We start from the raw sequence: 24,002 nt of genomic DNA, 5'->3' as shown, positions 1-24,002 counted from the left end.
CTTTTTCATTTCTGCCTGTACTCTTGCTGATCTAATTGACCCCAGTTTGTAGTGAGAGGAAGAACAGCAGGTACGTGTTACAGGTTCCTAGAGATGCAAGAACCATGTGGTGATTTTACTGTTTTTTAATGAGAATAAAAACAAACAGCAAACAACAGAATCTGCTGTTTCTTCTGCAGTGGCACAGGTACTGTCTTGGTAAGCAAAATTCTTTCTCAGATATTGTGAGTGCCCTCTTTGTGTCTCCCTGCAACCTGATGCAGGAGTAAGGGAGAGCTGTAGCTATCCCTCCTAACTCTAAGGGCTGCATCAGAATTCAGAGCAGCACACACTCTTCTTAAAAATCAGCTTCACTTCCAGAAAGTGAAGAGGTGAGATACCTCAAAAGTGTTGGACCAGCTGGGAGGATAACACACTTCCATGTTGTTTTCATGTCAGTCAGCTTTGCTGAATACTACGTTATGTGTTGTGTGAGCCTTGCTCATGCCCAAAGGTGGGAGCTGTGACAGATGGACAAATCACTTTCTGCGTCCCAAAGGACTGCAAATCTGCCTCCTCTGCCATGCATTCTCTGGGATGGTTTCCCTGGATGTTTTTCTGTGTTAATACTTAGGGTGTATGAATAGCAACTGTATCAGCTTGCTGTACCAGGTGGTGGTAGACCAGTGTCATAAAGTTGGTGAAAGCACAGTGTAAAACAAATCTGGTAGCACTCAAATCAGAGTTCAGCCAACTTCTGATGTCCCACTGTTCAAATAGTGTTCTTTTAGTTCAGCTTAATTTCTGTGGTCTAGCCAGAAACTATGGGTTGACATGAAGCAGACACTTAATTAAACCACTGAAGTAAGCAGTGGTAGTAGAAATTTCTGCAACCATGTTTGGAAAGAAAATCTGTAAGTGTTAGCACGCAGTGGTTCTGACCATCTCCCTAGAGCTGTTGTTTTTGCTTCTGAAGTTGACTATTCTAGATACATGAGCTTTATCTCTTGAACAGCTTCATCAGGCTCTCTTCAGAGCAGCTTTTCTGGATGCTTTTACTCTCCTTCAGCTGAAAGAATCCAAAAGCCTTACCTTCTGGCCTGGGGAAAGACTGCTCATTGGAGTAGTGCATGCAGTATGTTAGGTGCTTAGAAGCTGAGGATGTCTGAAAAGGAGCTGCAGATCTGTGCCCTTTGCACACTGCAGTTCTCCCAGTGCAGTATGGAAGAGAGGAGACGATTGAGACACATGAGACCTTGCAGGAGGTGATGGTGCAGAAATGTCCCTCGTGGGCTGGCTGACCTTCAGGACTGCAGGGATGTCCAACAAGATGGAGCAGCACAGCTGGGGCATCCCCAACACAGAGGCTCTGGCACTGCCTTCACAGGCATGGCTCTATTTCTGATCAGGGATTCTAATGTGGGCTTCTTCTAGGCTTATTCCATGTGAGAGTACAGCAACTTCTGCAGCTGGCTGCTTATCACTCACTGTGGCCAGCTGCAGGCTGGAATCAGACTGAAGGCACAGTACAGTGCAGAGTTCACTGCCACCATGTTCCTGTTTGTCTGCCAGGAGGAATGAGTTATAAGCACTGGCACAGGCTGCCCAGAGAGGTGGTAGAAGCCCGTGCCTGCAAACTTCCACAGCGAGGCTGGGCAACCTGATGTAGTGATAGATGTCCCTGTTCATTGCAGGGGAAGTGGACCAGATGACCTCTGAAAGTCCCCTCCAGCTCTAAGGGTTCTATGATTCTGTATAAATGGCTGTAAGATAGAGCGTGTATGTTTAATTCAACACCAGTGATACTAATGTCAGTCTGGAAATATGCAGAGTATTTCATTTGCTTTGTGCTTTGTGTAATAATGTTCTCATTTTCAAAGTGTTCAACCATTGCTGAACAAATCAGCATTTTGGCAGCTCGGAGAACTACTAACAAATTAAACAAATGGTTTCGAGCAAATTGCAAAGCAAACTTTGCACGAGGCTCAGCCTCCTCACCAAAACCAGCTTAAAATGACTCCACTTGTGAGCCCCATACAGAAAATATTTGATGGGCATTATGGAGAGTTAGTGTGGGTTAGCAAATGCTACTCCTAGCAGCATCAAATGGGATGCAGTTGGGCCCTTACAGTAGAAAACTGGTGCCAGCCCTTGATGGAACTGTCTATTAGCTCAGCAGGGGAAGGTGACTGCATGCAGTGCTCTGATCCTGCTGAAATTGCATTCTTCTCTATGGGGCTGCAGTTTTTAACTGAGACTGAATTCTCATGCAGTCTTACAACGGCTCTTGGATGGGCGTTTTTCTTCACCATAATAAATAATATGGAAGTGTTCTTTTAAAACAAGCAAACGGAACATGATTACAGATAGATCACTATATCAACATTATGCATATTCAGATGCTGAAATCTTTCTGTTGGCCTGTGGCTTATTTTTTGTAACTTTAAAGAGAGAGCTTCATATGAAGTCATTTTTCCTTGTGGCTTGGTGTAAAAGCACCTACAAGTACTTTAACCTTTTGTGCAGACCACTGTGGCAAGTGCAAAAATCATTACTCCTTTGAAGAAATGTCATTTCCCTTTTTTTCTTTTCATCCTTCCTTTGTTCTTCTTCATATGCTAGTACAGCAGATGCCATTTTAAATAGTTTTCTCAAATTCCCATTGCTATTATGAATTCTATATTTGTTTGCCATTATCAGGACCCCTCACCTGCAACGTTTTGGATGACGTGTGCAGTCTGAGATATAGTCTGGTTATAACAAGCTTTCCCCCAACTGGAGAGGCACTAAGCTCTTTGTAAATGAGCCTGCTTTTGGAAACTAATGCCAATCAGCATGGCACCTGTGCAGCATTTAAATTACACTGGCACTGAAAGAGACTGGGAAAATCAACTCTGAAATGAGTCAATTTACCGCTTGAAAATGTGGTTTTAATGAACTGGATGCCATCATTTCCAGCATTCTTTATGGATTACACAATTTTGAACGAGACAAACAAATCTTGATATTGATGGCTGTGCAGTTGAACCTTTCTTTGCAGCACGTCCATAGTTTTTGCTGGACCATTTTCCTTACAGGAAAGAAGAGATGTTTATTGTTTACCAGTGGAGCAGTAACTACTTAACAGCTGTATTTTTTGTCTTGAAAATGTATTGAGCTTCTAATACTCATGCTTAGGCAGATGTTGATGGAGCTGTATTGACTTGCCATGTTCAGTATCATGATGGTCTCCTGGAGCTAACAGACAGTGCTGCAGAGCTCCTCATTAAGTAATTGCATGGAAGTTAGTATGAATTAAAATATATGAAGCATGTTACACAGGAAGGGAAAAAGGCAAGCTTTTCTTTATAGCTTAGTTATTAGTATACGTTGCATGTTCATTACCTCTTTATAATGCTTGTGAGAATTTAATGTGACCAGATCTGTGTTACTGAAGTATGCTGTTCTGTCTTCTGCTTCTCTATTCTAATCCCTTGTGGTTTGCTTTCTGAAGCCTTCTGCCTGCGTGCAAATTCATACAGCCATAGTAGCAAAATGCAGGTGTACACTTATTTTCTGTAAGAAAAGAATGGCAAAGGTGGGAGGTAAAAGCATGAAACTCCTTGACCTCCTTCAAACTCATGTTTTTAATACCAGATGTGTTATCATTTCTGAAATGTTTATTTCTATAGTGTCATCTATGCACATTTTTCACAGGATCCACTTGGGCTGTAAACATTTAAGCTCCAATAGGTGTTAAAGATTGACTGCCTAATGGTCTAGCTATGCTATTCTTTCCCTGTTTTAGGTAATACAGCCAAAGTGTTCATTGAAGTGAAGGATGAAAACGATCATGCGCCTGTTTTTACCAAAAAAATGTACATTGGAGGAGTGTCTGAAGATGCTAAGATGTTTTCTTCTGTGCTTAAAGTTAAGGTAAGTCTGCAGTTGTCACATTAATATTCACTTGCAGTAGAAAAATACTTACGTGGTTCTACTAAGCCTATTTGAACTGAAGCCACTAATTTCCTTATGATTAGTTTTTATAAACAAGTATGGTGAACACAAATGGGTAATTACTTTTGTAGAGTCAGTGTTTGATGATAGTTGCAAGTGTGATGGTCTTCATGTGTGTAAGATATAAGTGTGCTGGCCTTGTATTCCAGCAGTCATTGATGCATGGCTGATTTGGAGATTCATGCTGAATCTGCATGGTCAGCAGTTGAAGATTTCTAGCTATCATTTTATGTATGTTAACGTTTAGGTGATTCTTTTGTGTTGGAAAACTGGGGAAGTAACTCTCAGGTCTGTGCACTCTGACACAACTTCTGGGTAAGATGGATTATTTGTAGTTAAAAAGCAAACAATGAAATAAGAAATTTCAAGGAAAGATATCTGAATATAAGAAGATATCTGGAATATAATTAGCCTCCAGCAGAAAAGCTAGCTTAGAATAAAAGCTGGGGTGTTTTTTTTGTTTTGTTTTGTTTTGTTTTGTTTTGTTTTGTTTTTTGTTCTCTTAAAAATGCTTTGTGGTGCAGTCTTTAGTGCTGGAGGCAGCTTGGGTTGCTGGGACTTTCCAGCTCAGCTTGTTTCCTTTGCCTTTATTTTGTTACCTCAGCAGGCCTCCTGCATCTTTTTCACTTTGTTAGTGGAATATTTTTCAAGTTGCTGATTCTAGCTTATGCATGAGAGGGCACAAATATATGACCCACTCAGATTTTTATGTTGACCTCAAAGTGTACTCAGAGCACTGGGAATAAAACAGAGAATATCACAGCTTGTCAAAGTTGTCCACTGCTTTATTTGTTCTGTGGCAGTCCTCCCCAAAGCCAATCCAGGGGCAGCAGAGAAGTGGGATATGGTTAAACATTGATTATTGGATAGAAGAGCACCAAAAAATTTTCCTACGTTGTGATGTAGTTCAGAGGACTTTTTTTGTTTGTTTATGTTTACTCACTTATTTTACATAAATTCTTTTCTCAGGCTATTTTAGGCTCCAGAATTTCCATGTTAGTCTTTTCTAGAAACGCATACAGCAGCCCAAGCAAACAGCTGGAAATTTTTACTGAAATTCACTTGGAATCTTTATGGTGCATAAATCTGCCCTATGGCCATCTTCCCAGCTTCTTCTGAAGGCAAAAATAGAACTTAAGATTGCAGCAGGTAGGGGCAGCAAGAATGCTGCTGCTCAGGGGCAGCTGGAGATGTTGCCTGCTGGAAGGACCTGTTCCCAACCTGTGGGTCATTTGGTGGACTGAATCGGGTAGGATCCCGTGACAAATCCAGGTAGGTGCAACTTCCCTCATAGTGGACCAAGGATGACGTTGAATGGTTGAAAAAAAATGTAGCAATATTCAATGATTGGGAAGATTTGGGGAAGGGTTATGTGAGAGGAGATTCAGGACGTGCACTGGTAACTGGGAAGGAGTGTTGAAAAGGTCTGTTTCTGTGCTACCGCTTCACTGACTTGAAAATTCAATTCAGATGTCATAAAGAAAACCAACAGTGTCATCTAGCATATGCAGTGCCTTTGTTTATTTGGAGTTATTTTCCTATAAATAAAGAAATTACAGAGTGAATCGAAAGACAGTGCTGTATGTTGGAAATAATGCATTCAGGAAAAAGATTTGGAAAAACCTGTATACATAAATTTCTTTTCCTCCATCTTCAGTGTTGAACTTTCAAGGTTCACCATGTTTCTGCTCTGTAGAAAATCATTAGCCAGGTGTCAGTGTGATTTAATGAAAAGAAAAGTGCAGATGACCAAACTAAAGGAGTGCAGGTAGGATTGCTGTTAGGGTGATCTGAGGGTCGTGTAGGGGTAATAGTTTTGTTAGTATCTTTTTTTCCCCAGACATTTTGCTAGTTGTTGCTTCTAGCCATGAACCTTAATTAGAAACTCTGGTGTACTCAACCATATGAAATAGAAAACTGTGTCAAATATATGAACTTCAGAAGGAGTGAAGATGCAATTCTACACAAAGATATTGGAGTAGACAAAGAATGCTGAATAGCAAAGTTATTTCTCTAAAGGAGCATTTTGTGAATGAAAAAATGAAATGTAAGGAACAAATTTAAAAGTGTAGTATGAGTTTATTATACAAAATGAGAACAGAATGTGAAATCCTACCTGTTACTGTTCCTACCTCTTTATTAATATTCCTGCTTACCAGCAAAGGAGGTAAGAAATGCATGAAACAGAGCAGGAGTATGGGTAAGGGATATTCAGGCAAAAAGAGGGAAATCTGCTTTTACCTGTCAGAAACATGTAACTTGGAAAAGGTGGCCAGAGAACAGAAAAGGATGATCAGAGAAATGTAGGAGAGAAGTTACTGCTGTACATCTTTAACCTGCTCTGGTTAAAATTTGTAACAGAAATCTCCCTGACTTTGCTCAAAGGCAAATACAGAGCAGGTCATAAGACAGAAGTTGTTATTAGTGGATGGCAGCAAAGATAACTGTATGTTTTATTGAAGTAAAATTAGAAACAGTTAAAAATTGCTTGTAGCAGAAAACCAGGCTGTAATTTACTGTTCTAGCACAAGTGTTTGCTAGCTGGCTTATTTTTTGTCCTCTAAATTAAAAACTAATTGCTCTGTTATTTAAATACAATGCCCATTCCAATTAGAATGTTAAGAAGTATTAACTAAATGAATGTCTGTTCTTGAGTTCAGGTGATTAGAACTAAACGAGTAGTTTTCTAAGCTGAAATTTTAAGAAAATTAATGAAGTACAGTAGAAATTACTCAAATTTCCATCCTAAATGGGAAACTGGGCTCCTAGGAAATACCACTTCTCCAAAAGAACGGTCGGGCATTGGAATGGGATGCCCAGGGAGGAGCCACCGACACCAGTGGAGTCACTGACCATGGAGGTGTTCAAGGAACATTGTGTTGAGGGACACGGTTTAGTGAGAACTATTGGTGATAGGTGGACACTTAGACTGGATGATGTTGGAGGTCTTCTCCAATCTTGGTGATTCTGTGATTTACTTTTATCTTCTGCAATCACTAAAACTTGCTAATTTTTTGATGACATCTGAGTTGTTGTAAAAATAAGGTGTTTACTCTGTGTATTCTCAGCATATTCTCATTCTTTTGTCGCTGATGATTTTAGTCATCTTCAGGCATGGCTTTGTCTAGCAGCAAAGCAAAATGTGGATCTACTCAGTATATATGACTGAAACTATTGTTACTGGGACACGGTGGACCAACATTTCTAAATTATGAAGAGCCATCTTATTTGTCTAGAGAGGTAATTGAAGCCCTGTTGCTGGAGACATTCAGCGTAAGTCTGAACAGGGCTCTGAGCTCCTGATACAGCTATAGGTGTCCCTGTTCATTGCAGGGGAGTTGGACCAGATGGCCTTTAAAGATCCCTTCCAGCTTGAACACTTCTGTGATTCTGCAGTGCCATGCAGTGTTGTGTACCAATATGTGACACTTCCTGTATAGCAAGACTCAGGCTTGCCATGTTTTCCCCTGTACTTCAGTGAAGTAGCAGTAAAAGGTAGGTACTAAATGAGTAGAGGTGGCATTAACTTCTGAATTGCTTTCTTATTTCCCCTTCATTATTGTGAGGGAAGGAGAGAGTATTTATTTACAGTTAAATGATTGTTGTTAACAAAAATGGATGGATCCTAAATTGTATTAATTGTATTAAACTATATATATATGGTTTAATACAATTATTAATAACTATAACTATATTAAACTATATATATATATGAGGTACATCAGGGTCTCTGTTAATTATCTCTCGGCTTCTCTTGTTTCTCTCCTGATTTTTATCTGACATTGATGGATTTGGCTTGAAAAGCTGAAGGACTTCTGTGAGTAGTGGATGATGCAGCTACTAGGTCAGCCCTTTTGAAGTCCTCCTTTTCCTTGTCATCGGATGTGTTTGTTTGATACCAACTCTTACTTATCGCTGTCTAACAGCCCTGATTTTGTATCCCTCTGTATGAATCTCTGTGCTCTAAATAACCCAAATGAGTTCCTGCTTCTGTGGATGGGTCTGACGTAAGTCAGAGCATTGTTTTGTACCAGGACTTTTGTTGTGCTGCCAGCCTGTAGAGGCACTTGTCAAGGTTTGGCTCTCTCAGTGAGGTGGGATACTTGAAAAATTGTACAAGGGAGGGAATAAATCAGAGCCTGTAAAGCAGAGGGATATATTAAAAGAGAAAGGAGTACAGCCCAATCCTATAGTGAGAGAGTGAGAAGAAAAAATAATTCTTGATCAGAGGTTGAGCTATGAATCCATCTTCTGCTTTCACATTAAAAAAAAGTATGCAACTCATGTTAACTGTGGCATATTTCTCATCGCTGTGCAACTCCCTAACTGTGCAACTTTTATGTGCTCTGAAGGTCATGGAGAGACAGGTTTAAACTAATTCCCAATGCACAAGCACCTAGATTTAGCTTCTTGTATCAGGTGTTAATAAAAGGGCAAAGATCTTCTCTTGAGGGGACTGACTTGACCCAGTACAAGTGAGCAAGGGCTGGCAACCATTTGGCACTCTGTGTGATTGCCGTGTAGCACATGAGAAGTGGTTGAGGGAGCTGGGATGGTTCAGTCTGAAGAAGAGGAGGCTCAGGGGAGGTTTCATCAATATCAGCCTGATAGGAGGTTGTGGGGAGGTGGTGGTTGGCCTCTGCTCCCAGGTTAACAGTGACAAGGCAGTAGGTTCCGGAGAAGACCTTAAGTTGAGCCATGGGAGGTTCCAGTTGGATATTAGGAAAAATTTATTCTCCAGAAGAGTGATAATGTATAGGAATGGGTTGCCTATGGAGGTGCTGGAGTCACACATTCAAGAAATGTGTAGATGTGGCAATGAGGTCCAAGTGGCATGATGGTATTAGTGGTCTTTTCCAACCTTAATGATTCTGCAACATTCTTTCATTCTTTGTGCTGAAGCATCTTCGTTTTCATGGGCAATCAGAAGCGGTCATCTCTGACCTTAAAGCCACATTTGTTCCTTAGGTTTCTAGCTTCTCTCCTCCAAGTACTGGAAGTAACAAACACTGCAAGTTCTTTTCCAATATGGCTTTAACCATATTGCAGATATTCTTGCCTGGGCCAGTAAAATCACTGATGGCAAAAAGGGATGCATCTTCCCCAGAGCATATCACATTGTGCTGCAGTGCTGCAGCAGGCTGCAAGGCTGAAGCATTTAATTGGGAATGGAAATGAAGTACTCATTTTGTCCTAAGGAAAGCAATCCTCTCACATACCTATTTTCATCACAAATGTAGCAAACCAGACAATGGATTTTTTTTTTTTTTTTTGTAAGAAAGAAAAGCAGACAAGTAACAGTTATTGCTGAGATAGGGGCACAGGAAAATACATGCAGTTAATGAATGATATGGAATGTAACAAAAGACTGTTAAGTATTGTTATCCTACAACCCTCTTTTTGTTGTTTGTGTTTAAAAGCTGATCTCAAGCTCTGAGAAGAGTCTGTGACAAACAAGAATTCATTATGTCTATCAGCTAGTAAGGCATTTTAGTCCCTGCAAAATATTTCTTCCTTCCACTTCTACTGTATATTGTACCTGAGAGTGAGTGGCAGAAAGACTGACAATATTTGAAGTCCATTGCTGTCCATTCTCCTTGTAGAAAATGCTGTGAACAGTTGATGTCACTTCAAGAAGACAGATTTTCCTTAATTTCAAAGCTATTCTAGAATATTTGGAAAAAACAATTGGTGGGTCAAATGTGAAATTTTGTTTCCTGACTCAAGCTGGGCTTTCAGAAATTGCTATTGAAATAATGTGTAACTCTTGAAATGAGTGTATGGCTATATGTTTATAGGAAGTTTTCAATAGGTATTTTTTTTAATAGGTACTTTTCAAGAGTATTTTTTATACAGAATATACAACATATACTCAGGTGGGATGACAGCATTCGATCTGCCTTTGAGAAATGTGAACAAATTCTCACTGTTTCTGCTGTGGCATTGGGAAAATCCGATGTAGATTTTTTCTGTAGAAGCACTACAGAACTTTTGATCAGGAGGTGATCAGAAGGTGATGCTGAATCTTTGGTGAAGTTTTTTGTTTTTTGTTTTAAATTTTACCTCCACTAGAGTAGCAGACTTCTGGCACTGCTAAATAGGGAGAACTCTGTGGACAACCAAGTATGAAAAAGGCCTTGCTGGAATTTTGCACCCCACAGTTTTCACTCTGACAGCATTTTAGTTTTAAATACAAATCAGGTTCTGCAAGAAGTAGTCATTTTCTTGGTTCAAAAACTGTTGCAGCCTTAACATCTCTAGCTCATAAAATGTTCTGTCAGCTGAACCTCCACTGATGACAGTCCCCACATGCTTCGACGCCGCTTGAAAGAAGATAGGATGTTTCATAGCAGACCAGGCATGTTGTTCCAGGAACTCAGACCCAAAAATGGCCATGAGCAGGGATTGCCACTGTCAGATTTTGCATATCCAGTGTAATTTTGGTGATCTTGTTTGAGTTCCTGGTACAGACCAGCACTTGCCAGAACTCCACATAGAGGTGTGTTATTTTGGAGAAGAGTTCTGCACTATTTTATCATTGTCATCATTGATGTCACCTCAGTCATTCAGAATACTTCTGTTTTGTCATTCAATTTTCCCTGGTATTTCTAGGGGTCTGATGCTACTGAGAGCTGTAATGCTGTGGTGGCTATCTGGAGCAGATGGCTGTTGGGGAGGACCTTTTTCTGCTCCTCAGCTCTTTGTCTTGAGAACAGCAGTCAGGTTTGTTGCAAGAATCTTACAGGTGCTATTTTATTTATATTCAAGTTAAAGGCGGGCGTTAACTACATCATAGTAAGGTAACAAGTCATAGTCTGGTTTTCCTGTATCTACCTTGACCTTTTGCCTCTGAAGATCAGAGCTTAGAATTTCATGTCAAGCCAAGTGCCAGGTAGTGATTTGATTTCTGCTATCATTTATCTATGCATTGGTTTCTGAGGAAATACTATGGCAGAAAGCCAGGACTCAGGTCAAAGCTGCCTGTGGCTTTAGTAGGTGGCTTGTGTGAGCAGCTCACTGCTCTGTTTTATGGAATCATAGAATCATAGAATGGTTTGGGTTGGAAGGGACCTTTAAGATCATGTAGTTCCAGCCCCCTGCTATAGGCAGGGACACCTCCCTCTAGACCAGGCTGCTCACAGCCTCATCCAGACTGGCACTGAATGTTTTCAGGGACGGGGCATCCACAAATCTGTCTGGACAACCTAATCCAGTGTCTCACCACCCTCACAGTAAAGAATTTATTCCTAACACCTAGTCTAAATCTACCCTTTTCTAGTTTAAAACCATTTCCCCTCATCCTCTTGCTACCTGCCCTTATAAAAAGTCCCTTCCCAGCTTTCCTGTAGGTCCCCCTCAGCTACTAACCACGACTCCAGGTAATGATTAGGTGGGCAGTAAGGGAGGCTGCTGGCAATTCAGGTGTTTTCAGTTCTGGCTTCACAAAGTGTGCAATGTTGAGATGAGCATCAGAGGTCAAGAGAGCAGACCACACTAACAGGGTTGCACTGGTAGCAAGCTCAGCCTGACAGAGCTGGAACAGCTTGCCAGGTGGGCAGCTCTCACCAGAGAGCTTCTGTGACACATTGCTGTCAGCCAGCAGCTCCTGCCTGCCAAGCAGTTGGAGCAGGTTGGTTTCAATTGGTTGCTGCTGATGGAACTGTCATGGAATCAGCAGAGGCACTGGTTAATAGCAGGAACTAGAGTGGCTGGTGGTTCAATATTGAGATGGCTCCTGCAGCTAGATGTGATTTACAGGGTATTCCTGCTTCTGTTTGCCAGGACTGTAATTGAATTAGTCACGCATAACCATTGCAATGGCAAGGACTTGCCAACAGTTGCTGTTTAGTGGCAGCTTAAGCTAGAATAATTTTCCTTCTTTTTCAAATAAGAGATAAAAGATAAAAAAGATGAGCAGGGAGAAATTACCTAGAAAGTATGAAATTGTATATGGTTACCGCTACAGTATTAAAGAGGCTCAAGGTAGGGTTAACAGCTGTGTTGGTGCTCCAAACCTTACGTCAAGGTGATCCCCACCCCAGCAAGACCTGCAGCAGCCTCTTCCAGCAGATGTCCAGGCCACGGTATGTAGGGAAGTGCCCCCAGCATTCTTCACACCCACGTACCCACATTTTTCCAGAGGAAACCAGAGGTGTGTGCAGAGCACTTTCTGCTTAGGCTTTGTCCTGGGCCTCAGTGTCCTGCTGCCACTCTGCTGGTAGCACTCCACTTCTGCCTTGTTTGGACATATAACAAATTATTCCCAGCTACCTCTCTGTCTTTGTACAGTGTCACTGGCTCATTTTTTAGTACAATTTATATGAAATTATGGCGACCAGCTTTATTACCCTGTGCAAAACCTACAGCATTCAAATTTTAAAAATGCAATTAATTCTTCTTCAGTAGTCCTTAACAATTACATTAGCCATTAATTTTTAATGCAATTATTTATGTAAATCACTGTTGGCTAATTTTTTTCATAAATATACCACTGCTGAACGTTTGTATGTTTAACTCCCGTTGTTAAATCATTCCCTAGTCTATAGTTTATGCAAAATTTCTCCCCTCGTCAAAGTGCAATTCTTTTCCTACTGAAAAATATTTTATTAAGCACCCCAGCCTGGGTACTGATGAGGCCACACAGAACCCAGTGAGTAACTCCGGGACTAAGAAAGAAGCTATGATGGGCCACATTCACACTAAAAAAAAACGTAAAAAGAGATGAGAACTAATACAGAGTACGTGATGTTACACACAAATTGATTTTAGAGACAATTAGGCCAATAAAGCATTGGATAAACACTTCTCTCATCATGAAAACAGTTACATATGTGACTAAGGCAAATGCTATGGATTGCTTCTCCCAGCTTTGTAAGGTGCAGCAGTTTTGCTGGCAGCAGTAATCGCTTCCTTTAATATATTCATTTGACTATAAAATCCTTTTAGAGCAGGATAATGTGTTGTCTTGCTCTAGATTTTCAGAAAGATTATATAGATAGTTTAAACAGGAAGCTTGATCTCAGAAAAAAAGCATCAAAAAGTCACTTCTAGGTAGAATTAATTTGGTTAGTGATCTGCTGTGTGAAGTATTCTAATTACTCTACATGAGTATGATTTGTTTTTAACATCAGTGTCCTCTGAAAGCTGACGAATGCTGATGTGTCTAAAAAAAAAAAAAAAAAGAATATGTTCAAATGGCACTTTCTAAGCAAGACTCTTTTCTTTGCATCTTAAAGACCTTGTTTTTATTGCTAATAGCTCAGCAGGAAATGTAGAGCTGCGTTAAATACCATTTCTCTTGTAATGATAGCTGAGGCTGATTATTGCCTCTCAAATGTTCAAGCAGCTTCACGCAGCTGCCTTTGCTAGCCTCCTCCTTTCCCCCAGAGCCTGGCAAGGATGCTCCACACATGGATGAGATCTTGAGTCATGGTTCATGGTTTGAAATGAGACCAAAGGACTTAAGCAAAAAACCTTTGATCCTCTACCATGACACTCATGGAGAACTTCTGGAGGAATGTATGACCTGGCCTGTGGCATCTCTAAATAATCCTAAAAACAAGATTCCCTCGTGAATGGCCTAATTCTAGTTTGTTCAAAAAATGCTGGCTGACCGCTGCCTTTCTTGTGTTTTAAGCCTGAGAGGTTCCTAGCTGCTCCTGCTTTGCCACTGGTGTTTTCATCTAAGTTTCTCCTCTGAGTGAGTACCAGACAGACTGCCTTTAGCCACGAACACCATCCTTCCAATCTGCTTTATGAAAATAAAACTAAAACCCATGCAGTCTTCAGGGAAATCACTAGCAGGAATTCGCTTTTCACCCTAATGATGTGTCATTAGCCTTTTCTTTTTAAGCTTTTTATTTTACAGGATTAATCTCTCTAGTTCTGTTTCTTGAAGCACATTTCAATGAGCATGTATCAGAGATCATAAATCTGATAAACTCAGTGAGGGTTGTTTTTGTTTTTCCTAAGTTATTCTTGAGTTTACAGGGTATTTTTGTACCAACAGTGTTTGTAGAAAAGGAAGCTTGCCAAAATAAATGCCGGTGAATCAAAGTGTCTGGAAGTGGCTGACATGAGTTTTACAGATGTGGCTCCAATACAAAGCCGGCAGAGAGGGCTGATGTTGACAGGAGCTGGTGAAGTCTGAAACTCAGTTATATCCAGAAGGAACTCTGCTTTTACACTGACTGGCTCATATTTTCACATCAAACCTATTCTGTTTGTGCACCCCTCCTTGATAGGCTGGGTGACATAGCTCCTTTATTTGTAAACGTGAGAATATTTCAGCACATGCAGCAGCAAAGCTATATTGCACTGCATTTATTTTGTCCCAGGTGTTTCACAGGGTAACAGAAATTTAGCCATATTCTTTGAAAGCAGCTTTGAACCATTGCTTACTATTGCATCAAAGCAATTGATAAATGAATGTGTTAAATTCCTAGGTGTGGGTGTGTTGCACGCAGAGAAAGCCCTGGGCTTGCTTTGTTGCCTACATTTATCCATATTGGAACTCCAGTTATTTTCTACTGCTGTTCATAACTTCTTTTTTGATATTTCCTTTTTCCTCTGATGACAGAGGTGGGATGACTGGGCTGAGGCTAATGGGATGAAGTTCAACAAGACCAAGTGCCAGGTCCTGCAGTTTGGCCACAATAATCCCAGACAACAGTACAGGTTTGGGACAGGGTAGCAGGAAGACTGTACAGAGGAAACAGATCTGGGGGTACTGGTTGATGCTTGGCTGAACATGAGCCAGCAGTGTGCCCAGGTGGCCAAGAAGGCCAGTGGCATTCTGGCTTGTATCACGAATAGTGCAGCCAGCAGGAGCAAGGAAATGATGATCCTTCTTTACTCAGCCCTGGTAAGGCTGCACATTGAGTGTAGCGTTCAGTTTTGACTCCTTATTGCAAGGACATGGAGGCCCTGGAGTGTGTCCAGAAAAGGGCAACAAAACTGTTGAGGGGTCTGGAGCACAAGTATTAATGGGGAGTGGCTGAGGGAGCTGCGATTGTTCAGTCTGGAGCAGAGGTGGCTCAGGAGAGACTGTATTGCTCTCTATAACTCCCTGAAGAGAGGTTGTGGTGAGCTGGAGTACCAGCCTCTGCTCCCAGGTAACAGCAATAGGACAAGAGGTGATGGCCCTAAGTTGTGCCAGGGAGGTGTCAAGTTGGATATCAGGGTAAATTTCTCTGAAAGAGTGTTCAGGTGCTGGAATGGATGCCCAGGGAGGGGGGAGTCACTGTCCCTGGAGGTGTTCCAGAAACGTGTAATGTTGTACAGAGGGACATGAGTTAGGCAGGAAATATTGGTGGTAGGTAGACGGTTGGACTGGATGATCTTGGAGGTCTTTTCCAACTTTCATGACTCCGATTCTGTGAAGCAGTCTTCACAGCGGCAGATTCTGTGAGAGTGAGATCTAGCCCTGGGCAATTGAGACAGCTTTCTCTGTGAAACACAAAGTTTTCCCTGAATACCAATTTTACTTTTGCATGGACACCAGACAACAACTTCTTTGTGAAGAATTAGCTGCCTTGCCAGTTGCAATCTTTTGTTAGTTAAAATGTGATTATGAATCAGAATAATCCAAAGGGAGAGAAGATACTTGGTACGAGTCAGGATCTACTTTGAAGCATGTTTGCAGAGACAGCAGCAGCACTTGCACATGCACATGCACATCTGCTGTGACATCTGGCCTCTGGCAGAGATCTGCTTCCCCTGATAAGAATAATATTACACTAACTTAAATCACACAGGTAATTTCCTGCAAAGAATGTGTCTCTAGATAATATGTTGGCTTACCAACCGTTTTACTATGAAAGCACTTGTGTTGGCAGTGTTCATTCCATCTGAAAAAGTCTCAGTGTTCACTCTGTCAGCACATGCAGTGATTTTGTGTAGTAGCCAAGCTGTACAGAGCAAAATCTTTCCTCAGATTAGAGTGCCTTCTATTTTTGGGGGTCAAAGTTACAAAGTATACTGGAATATCAAAGCTGCTTTCGTTGGGGTACAGGGAGGAATTTGCTGTGTAGTGCCATGCTGTTTCCAAAAGAGAGGAGAAGAAGTTGTGCTGGTCCTAAAGTGACATGAGATCGACCAAACCTAGGGAACGTTGAAAAATAAACACCCCTCATGGCTTTTTAAATGGAAATATTAGAAGATTTGAGCCTGAGGGTGCTAACAGAGCATGTAAAATGAATGGTCCTGGGCTATTGTAGTTTTTCCTTCCCAGCTTAGTGCTACTGAGCAGATGGCAAATTCAACTGTTTCCAATCAGCTGCTGGCATTTAAAATAGCTTTCAGAACAAGACAACTTTTGCAGGTAGGAATTTACAGATTGTTTAATGATTTTAGTTCAGAAGCCACATCTGCCGTTGTACTGGTTTTGAGGCATTTCTGCTTTGTGATTTAAAGACTGTTAAGCCAGCAAGTTTGTCATAGCTATTAGCTTTTCTCTCTTTTCTTTTATTTCTCCCTTTATTTCTTCACCATTGTGCTCATTCCCAGAGTTACCTGCCTCTTACTCTTTGAAACTTGTGGACTTCAGCCTGACTTTGCTACAGAGATCCTCAGAAATCCAGGATCTTGCATCTCCCAGCATATCCTCCCCAGACTTTCCCTCCTTAACAGTCCTCTTCCTATGGCATTTTTCACTTAGAGTATTCAGCTCATATATTTTCATCTCTTGCCTTCCAGACACCCAGACTGACAAGGCTTTGGCAATTACATCCAAGTCATAGAATCATACAGTTATCAAGGTTGAAAAAGACCTCTAAGATCATCTAGTCCAACCATCCACCTACCACTAATATCAAGTCCTGCAAATTTCCACACTTGAGCTGAAAGGACTTTTCCCTCCCACTCCTTTCAAGGTGAAGAACAACCAAAACCAAGTGCCTTTTCGCTTCCTCTGTGTTTTAAGGCAATGGACCAGATTTTGATGTGTAAAAGCACTTTTTGTCAGAAGCAAAGCAGTTGTGCCCATCATCTCGATAGTGCTGTTATCAGTGAAATTACACAGTAGGACTGTTAGTGACCTTGAGGTAAATATCCTCAGTGGTAGCTCCCAGGGCAGTGTATTCCAGCTGATACCTATCTGCATAACTTGCTTTTGTGGGGAATCTAAGAGCAGCCCCATGGCTGCTCCTTCCCCTCTGTGTAGAGAAAGATCAGGGCTGGAAGCTGCATGGGGTGATGCTGGCCAAGCTCCATTGCTATGAGTATGCCTGTGCTCAGCTGCAAGAGCACAGGGTTTGGCATGGTGACTCCTGAGATTATACATATTTGTCAGTTCTCAACCGCAGCAGAATTTGGGAGACATCTGTATTTCCTGCACATAACAAGAGGAAGATATACTGCTATGATATTAAGATTAAGTATTGCTCTTTCTCTTCTTTGACAGTCATAACGCAACTCTTGAAGCATCATATATCTCTTCCTAATGAAGTGTCAAAAATATTTACCTTCAGGACAAATTAGAAGAATAGCAAACATCCTTACTCCGTATTAAGGAAGTTGGTACATGGATGTCAGCAGCTCACAAGCTCTCTCTGGTGGTCCCTCACAGCTGAACAGTGCTCAGAGTCATCGTTAGGTTTGATCTAAGCAGAAGTAGTGGTTTAAAAAAAAAAAGGGGGGGGGGGGGGGAAGGGGAAATGAAAATAATAAAGTTAGAATATTTGAAATTGGAATCTGATCATTTTTCCAAGTTCCTCGGGCAGTTCTGCACCTGCTTTGCTCATCTGCATGTAGATGGTTTCTGCATTGGAATAGCCAGAATTTTAATGATGCTGAGGCTGTTTCTCTGGAGTGCTACTAAGTTCTCCTTGCTTCCAAAAATTGAACCTGCAGCCTTTCTACCAGCCTTGGGGGCCTGAGCTGCAGGATTCAAACCACCGCATGCTTAAAAGTTGAAAATGTCTGTACTGTAGAAGGTTTCATTCACTAAACTCAGCGGCGTTTCTTCCAAGCAATTGCAGCAGTGTCATGCCATTTATTCAGAAAGAATGACTTATGTAGTGTCCGTGCCTGTCATACTGATACCTTAATTTAGGTCCAAATTTGTTTGTCCTTGGTAGCACAAGTGTGAAATATTGAAGGTGAAATTGATTTCTGTTGTTACTGAAACAAACAATTAGAAGTCATGTCCTTCTATTGACGTAGAATTTGCTACTACAAAAATAAAAACAGTAGGCTCACTGCTCAACTGCAGCAATCCAATGCATTCATTTTAGCACCAAAATTGGCTTGTTGTTGGAAGGGCACAGTGCCCACCCTGCAGGGCAGCTCTGGGAAGCAGCGAGGTGGTTGTTTTAAAAGGTTGGCTGCTCTGTGTCCCCATGGAGATATTTCCGAGGATGGTTTTTGTCTCTTGGGCAGCACGCATGAGGAGTTTTGCACGCATCCTACTAAATGTTACTTTGTGCCTGTTCAGGTTCCCTGGCTGCCACAGGCAGAGTGTTTGTAATCTCACCCTAAGTGAGATAACCGCTGCCATTGTGGGAGTCCTTGCATTGGGCAGTTCTGTGGCACACTGGTGTGTTCATTGCCTCCAACTAAAAGAGGCCAGGTATAACAACATAGCTCTGTGTTACTCTCTCTGTTCTGTGGCACCTGAGAGCAGCCAGAGTGGAAAGTGCAGGCAGCTTTTGGCACTTGGGCCAGTGGTACCCCTCTGGCATGGCTGTGTCCTGAAAGCAATGCACTGTGCTGCAGGGACTTGCATCCTCACTGATAACCCCTGAAAACTAGCCAGAAATAAAGATAACATAGGAGTTGGTAACAATTCACACCTTACAGATTTTGTTCACTTGAAGGTGAGAAAACAATTAATGATGATTAATGGCCATCTGAGGCATAATGACCTTGCACAGGTGATGCTTTTCAGACAGACGGTGGCATATCATGGTAAACAAGCTCTTAACACTGACATAAACCCTGACTGGATTTTGATTGATTTTATTTTTCAGTCCTGTGGAATTACACATTATACAGAAAGACATGCACCATTCTTGATGGTGAGGATGTTTTTCCTCCAACACTCATTGAGGCTGCAGACTTAAGATGCTGTGTTTATCATTTGATAAAAGCCTCCTAATAAAAGCCATCTAGTAGATGCTGAGGCATTCTAGCTGCTGAGGCAGTGCCCAGCCCAGCAAGTAGGCAAAGGTACAGCAGCAATAAGCTGCTTCTCCCTGACTTCTTCCTAGATGAGGCACACATTCTAACGGTCCTTAGAAACACTTTTATCTGAATACAGGTGCTGCCTTTTGGAGTGGAGCAATGGGGTAGGTGTGGAGGAGCTCCACAGGGCTGTTAGGCACAAGGTCCAGGTTAGAACAGCTCCAGTAGCAGCTTCATTGATGCCAGTGCTGCGTTCTACTTCCTCAGCAGCTCCCTGGTGGGAGAGTGCTTTGTGTCCTACACTGCCATCAGGTCTGTTGTGCAACAGTACTAGGATGCTAAAAAAAAAAAAAAAAAAAAAAAAAAAAAAATAGCAGATAAAAATACTCCAAAAATAAGTGCTCAATCCATGAGAATGAAGAATGCCTCTAAAAGAGGGACGATGTGTCTGTGTGGGTACGTTGCTCATTTTCTCTTTCCTATTTCAATATGTGCTAGCAAGAACTCAACAGTGGCTGTTTCTCAGGATTATTCTGTTCTTACCTCTTCGGTTTGATGCAGACCTGGAAAGTCCTTTTATTTTATTTTTATTCTAACAGTTTGGTGTTAACAGAGGAGAAAGAAATTGCTGGAAAAGCAAAACTGTATGCAGCAGAGTTAAATGAACCATTCACAGTAATAGCAATATCTGCTGTCTGGAATCTGATGTTTTAAACGTCAGTGGGAAAGATTTGCTGGACCGAGGTGCAACTTTATTTAAAGGACAAGGTTAATGATTCTTTGTGTGAATATTTATTTTATTTGCCTGTGCTTGTTTTTATTTTTTCCCTATTAGGCTGACGATAAAGACACTGGGAATTACAGTGCCATGCAATACAGGCTCATCATTCCTCCAATCAAGGATGGTAAAGAAGGTTTTGTGATTGAAGCTTACACGGGGCTAATAAAAACTGCTATGCTGTTCAAAAATATGAGAAGATCCTATTTCAAGTTTCAGGTCATTGCGACTGACGATTACGGAAAAGGACTGAGCAGCAAAGCAGACGTACTTGTAAGTATGAGCCAAGCTTTATCTTGTTAGAGCGATGAATTCTGAACACTGCATAAAGCTTAATTCTAAGCAGACCTACAGGAAGGCCATAAACAGTGTACTTGATCTTTACAAGTCACTGAAATAAAACTCATTTTTAAATCAGGAGCTTTTATGCCTGTCTGAAATACCTTCACATTTCGGGACAGAGTTGCTGATCTCAGTTACCACACCAGACATGTTGTTCAGTATTTTATTTGTTCAATGAGCAATTTTTAATGATTCAGTTTAAATTATAGCTGTTGGTGTTAAGTGTGGGTTAAGTTATGTTCTGGGCATTCAGGACTCTGATGGCAGAAAATAAAGTGATTGTGCATTCTAAGTATAAGGTAGCTCAAATATCCAACAGCTTACAGATCTGCTCTGTCTGTTCTCTGAGGCAGCAAGGTGCACTCAGCTCCCATTCAGAATATGTGAAGCAGAGCCTAGTATGTCTTAAAACCCCAATGAGTAAACCAAGTAAAAGTTCATTAACTTGGTCTGTGTTCTTTGCTAAGGTCACTACAGAGCTTCTCGGTCACAGTTAGATGTCTGTCTGGCATGCAGGGCAGGCACAGAGCTCAGCAAACAGGCTCTGAGTGCTATGACTTGTTCATGTCTGGAAGAGAGAGGCAGGAAATAACTTTGGGCTAAAACTGCACTTGAAGCTTTCAGGGAAAGTGACAATTCAAAAATGGCATCAGCTTTAGGCCCTGACTTCCTTTTTTGTGCGTAGTAAAGGACACTGACTTAGCCCAGTCACAGGAACCATCAGAGCTTAATTTCTTCAAAGCCCGTATAGCATGATGGATTGGATTAATATTAGCATAATGTTGTAGGGATGAAGTACATTATCTAGTTCGTGGGAACACTGTCAAATGATATAGATGATAGCCATAATACTTGGTGTATTGAGTTATGCAGTAATTGAGCAAATAAGCATAATGTATGATGTCCTCATGCTTGGCCTCTCAAAATGGCAGGGCATTCTCATGCAATGAGTGTGGGAAAACTAGATTCAAATACGGCCAGAAAGTAATGACATTAAAATTAGGAAGTGACGTTTGTCTCATTATTATAAATAGATGTATTTAGGTTTCCTAAGTGAATGATGGGCAGTCTGGCGCAGTGTTCTTGAGCAATTGCAGACCGACACTATTCTAACATGAAAGTTTAGGTTCTTGCTGAATACGATCCATACACAAAGATGCCTTCTAGCCAGACTAAGCTGTTCTGGGCTTCATAGTTCGATAGGATTTGACCCACTGCCAAGAGACACTTGTGTCAGTGTCAGGAGTGCAGACTAGAAGGTGTTACTGCTTTCAGTACAAGTTAAAGGAGTGCCTGTTGATGAGGGAAGTGAAATCAATTGCTTACATGCAAAAGAGCTAAGATGTGTGGGAAGAAGTTAGGATTGCACTGGGAACAATATAGGGAGAAGACAAAGGCACAGAAACACCAAAGGCACAGAACAGCAAAGAATGGGGCAGAGCCAGGTATTCTCCAGAATCAGGATCACAACAGTGCCTCCATATGCTGGCACTGTTCTGTGAGCAGCATAAACCACCAAATCCACTGGTAAAATGTATTTGTACCGTAGGGGCTGCTCCACATAGAGGCTACCTGTCTGTTTTACTAGCTGAGACTGGCAAGGTGGCTAAAGTCAGATGTCTCAGTCTACAGTTTGGGTCTACATGATGGAGTTTTCCCTTATAACTTCAAGATGAAAGGAAGAAATAGGAAATTACACTTCATAATGAGTTTGCAAGTAAGCACTTAAAGTCATTAAAGTTGGACTGTGAATATTTACTATCATCTTTAATCAAAGGTTTGTTAGAATTTGTGTGGTTTCACAGGACTCTTCCTCATTCAGCACTCAGCATCAGTTACTCCCAGAAGTCAGGTAGTGCCCCAGTGCCTGGCCTTCAAAAAAATGGGAAAGTGCCTAAGGAATTAAACAGGTGATCAAAGGTAGAACACTTACGGGCTTGATGCCTTTCCAGCCTCTGCCACAAACATCCAGTTTGCTCTGCTCCTAATTTAACGTATTCTGAAATGTTCCTACTTCTCAGCATGTGTTCTTCAGATACTCATAGACAGGGGGCATCTGAACACGCTGACTGCCAGCTCTTATGCAGTAAGCTGACACCTGCTGTTTAGCATCACAGGACCAGACTTTTTGCTTGGATTATGGAACAGCAAAAGCTTTCCGAGGAAGAGTGGTTTGGATGGTCCCAGGTAACTGTGCCCCCACCACAGAGCAGTGAAGGTGGCACCTCAGGAAGGGCTTTCACTGTCTCGCACCTTCCACCTCTGCTCTGAGCGTGTTTCCACTCCTCAAGTGGAAGTGAAGGGAACAGTTTCTTCCTACAGCTTATCTCAGAACAGCGTTAGTTAAACCTGACATAGTTCCCCGGCTTAATGCTGTTTTATAATTGAAAAAAAAAGAAAATCTTTACGAGTGCATGTAGTATACAAGTTAGTGCTGCGGTGGTTTTTGTTCCATGCCGTTGGTTTGCTGTAGCTTGTCACAAATCTGTTTCCCTTTGTAAATCATAATTGTGGTTCCTTGAGCTTCGAGAGACGTTTTACATTCATGCAGTACTCAGTAAATAAGTGCAGCCATTGCTTGAATTGTGTAATGTAGTTAAGTATATTAAACTGCTCATTGCTTTAGAGTTCCTTTTAATGGCGATAGTCTAAGATTTATTTTGAGCTCATTATAATTCTGTATTTCTCACACAGAAGTCTGTACTGCTGATCAGTGCATCTGATGACATTTCAAGAACATTTGAATATTTAAAGTTGAATTAAGCTTCAAAGCTTAAATTGCTGTTTGATGTGAGAATATATTCCTGCTTCTCTGCTGAAGTGCTAGCAGGGCTCACACTTCTTTTTTGAAAAGCGCACAAGTTGTTCTTTCTGTTAGAATGGAGTTGAATATCTTGGATTTTTAAATTTATCTGTTTTAACATTGTCCTACTTACTTTTCCAAATTTAGCTCTGGAATCCTCTATAGACAGGTGGTACACAGGGTGTGATGTTTGCTGTCAACAGCAAGCTGGTTGGGCTTGTGAAGAGAGAGCTATTGCAGGAGGCAACAAACATTTTAGAAGGAGGAAACCAGCACACATTTCACCAGAAGGCAGCCTTTGCCTGGGATCATGCTAAACATAGCTCAAAGAAACTAGATGGTTAGATGCGGAGCAGTTTGCCAGGTCTGCTGAACGTATTACACACTTGTAGGCCCTTCTACACACTCATGCTCCAACTTGTCATTGAGAAACAGAGAAGTTGCATGCTTTTGTGGTAGAAAGTGCTGAGCTGAGAGTTTTTATCCCACATAGAGAGAGAAGTTAACGGAATTTGAGGTAAAAGAAATACTTGCACTGATGGTTTCATTCAAAATAGATCAATAATTCAATTTTCTAACAAAGTATAATTTGATCTAATTGAATTAATCTGGTATTAACACTTACCTTGGTGCATGTTTCCAAAGTTGGATTTTCCTGTTATGTCATCAGAAATGCTGAAATGCTAATAAGTGATTTTGAATGTGGCACGTGGGAAATTCATGATCCTGTAAGTAAACGCTAAATTACTACTTTCTTCCAAAAAGCTGCGTACAATTCTGATGTGGATCTCCAGTTACAGTTTTGGTTAAATATTTGCCTGCAGTTTATTGGTTCTGGCTGCCAAGCAAAGCAGGATTTCCCAGCTCTCTTACTCTGTAATTAAATGAGAAGTTGGTACATCAGCGCATGGCTGTGAAGGCAGGAAAGCAATTATTCCATTCTGTTTGTACAGAGAGGATGTTACACTTGGAAGTGCCAAT

At 41.3% G+C, this 24,002-nt stretch overlaps 1 protein-coding gene across 4 annotated transcripts in view; it reads left to right on the top strand.

Annotated features, from left to right (window-relative positions):
- PCDH15 (protocadherin related 15) overlaps positions 1-24,002 on the top strand; it is a gene marked incomplete at both ends in the record, with an annotated part of 312,883 nt that overhangs the window by 248,035 nt on the left and 40,846 nt on the right. For all 4 annotated transcript variants that reach the window (XM_079536322.1, XM_079536319.1, XM_079536321.1 and 1 more), the window contains 2 exons: positions 3,767-3,894; positions 19,934-20,149. In XM_079536322.1, the coding sequence (XP_079392448.1) occupies positions 3,767-3,894; positions 19,934-20,149 (344 nt within the window). The remainder of the gene's footprint in view (positions 1-3,766; positions 3,895-19,933; positions 20,150-24,002) is intronic.

The sequence above is a fragment of the Tetrao urogallus genome, assembly GCF_951394365.1.
Source record: "Tetrao urogallus genome assembly, chromosome: 5".
NCBI classification, from domain to species: domain Eukaryota; kingdom Metazoa; phylum Chordata; class Aves; order Galliformes; family Phasianidae; genus Tetrao; species Tetrao urogallus.
This window is presented reverse-complemented; position numbering and strand designations above follow the sequence as displayed.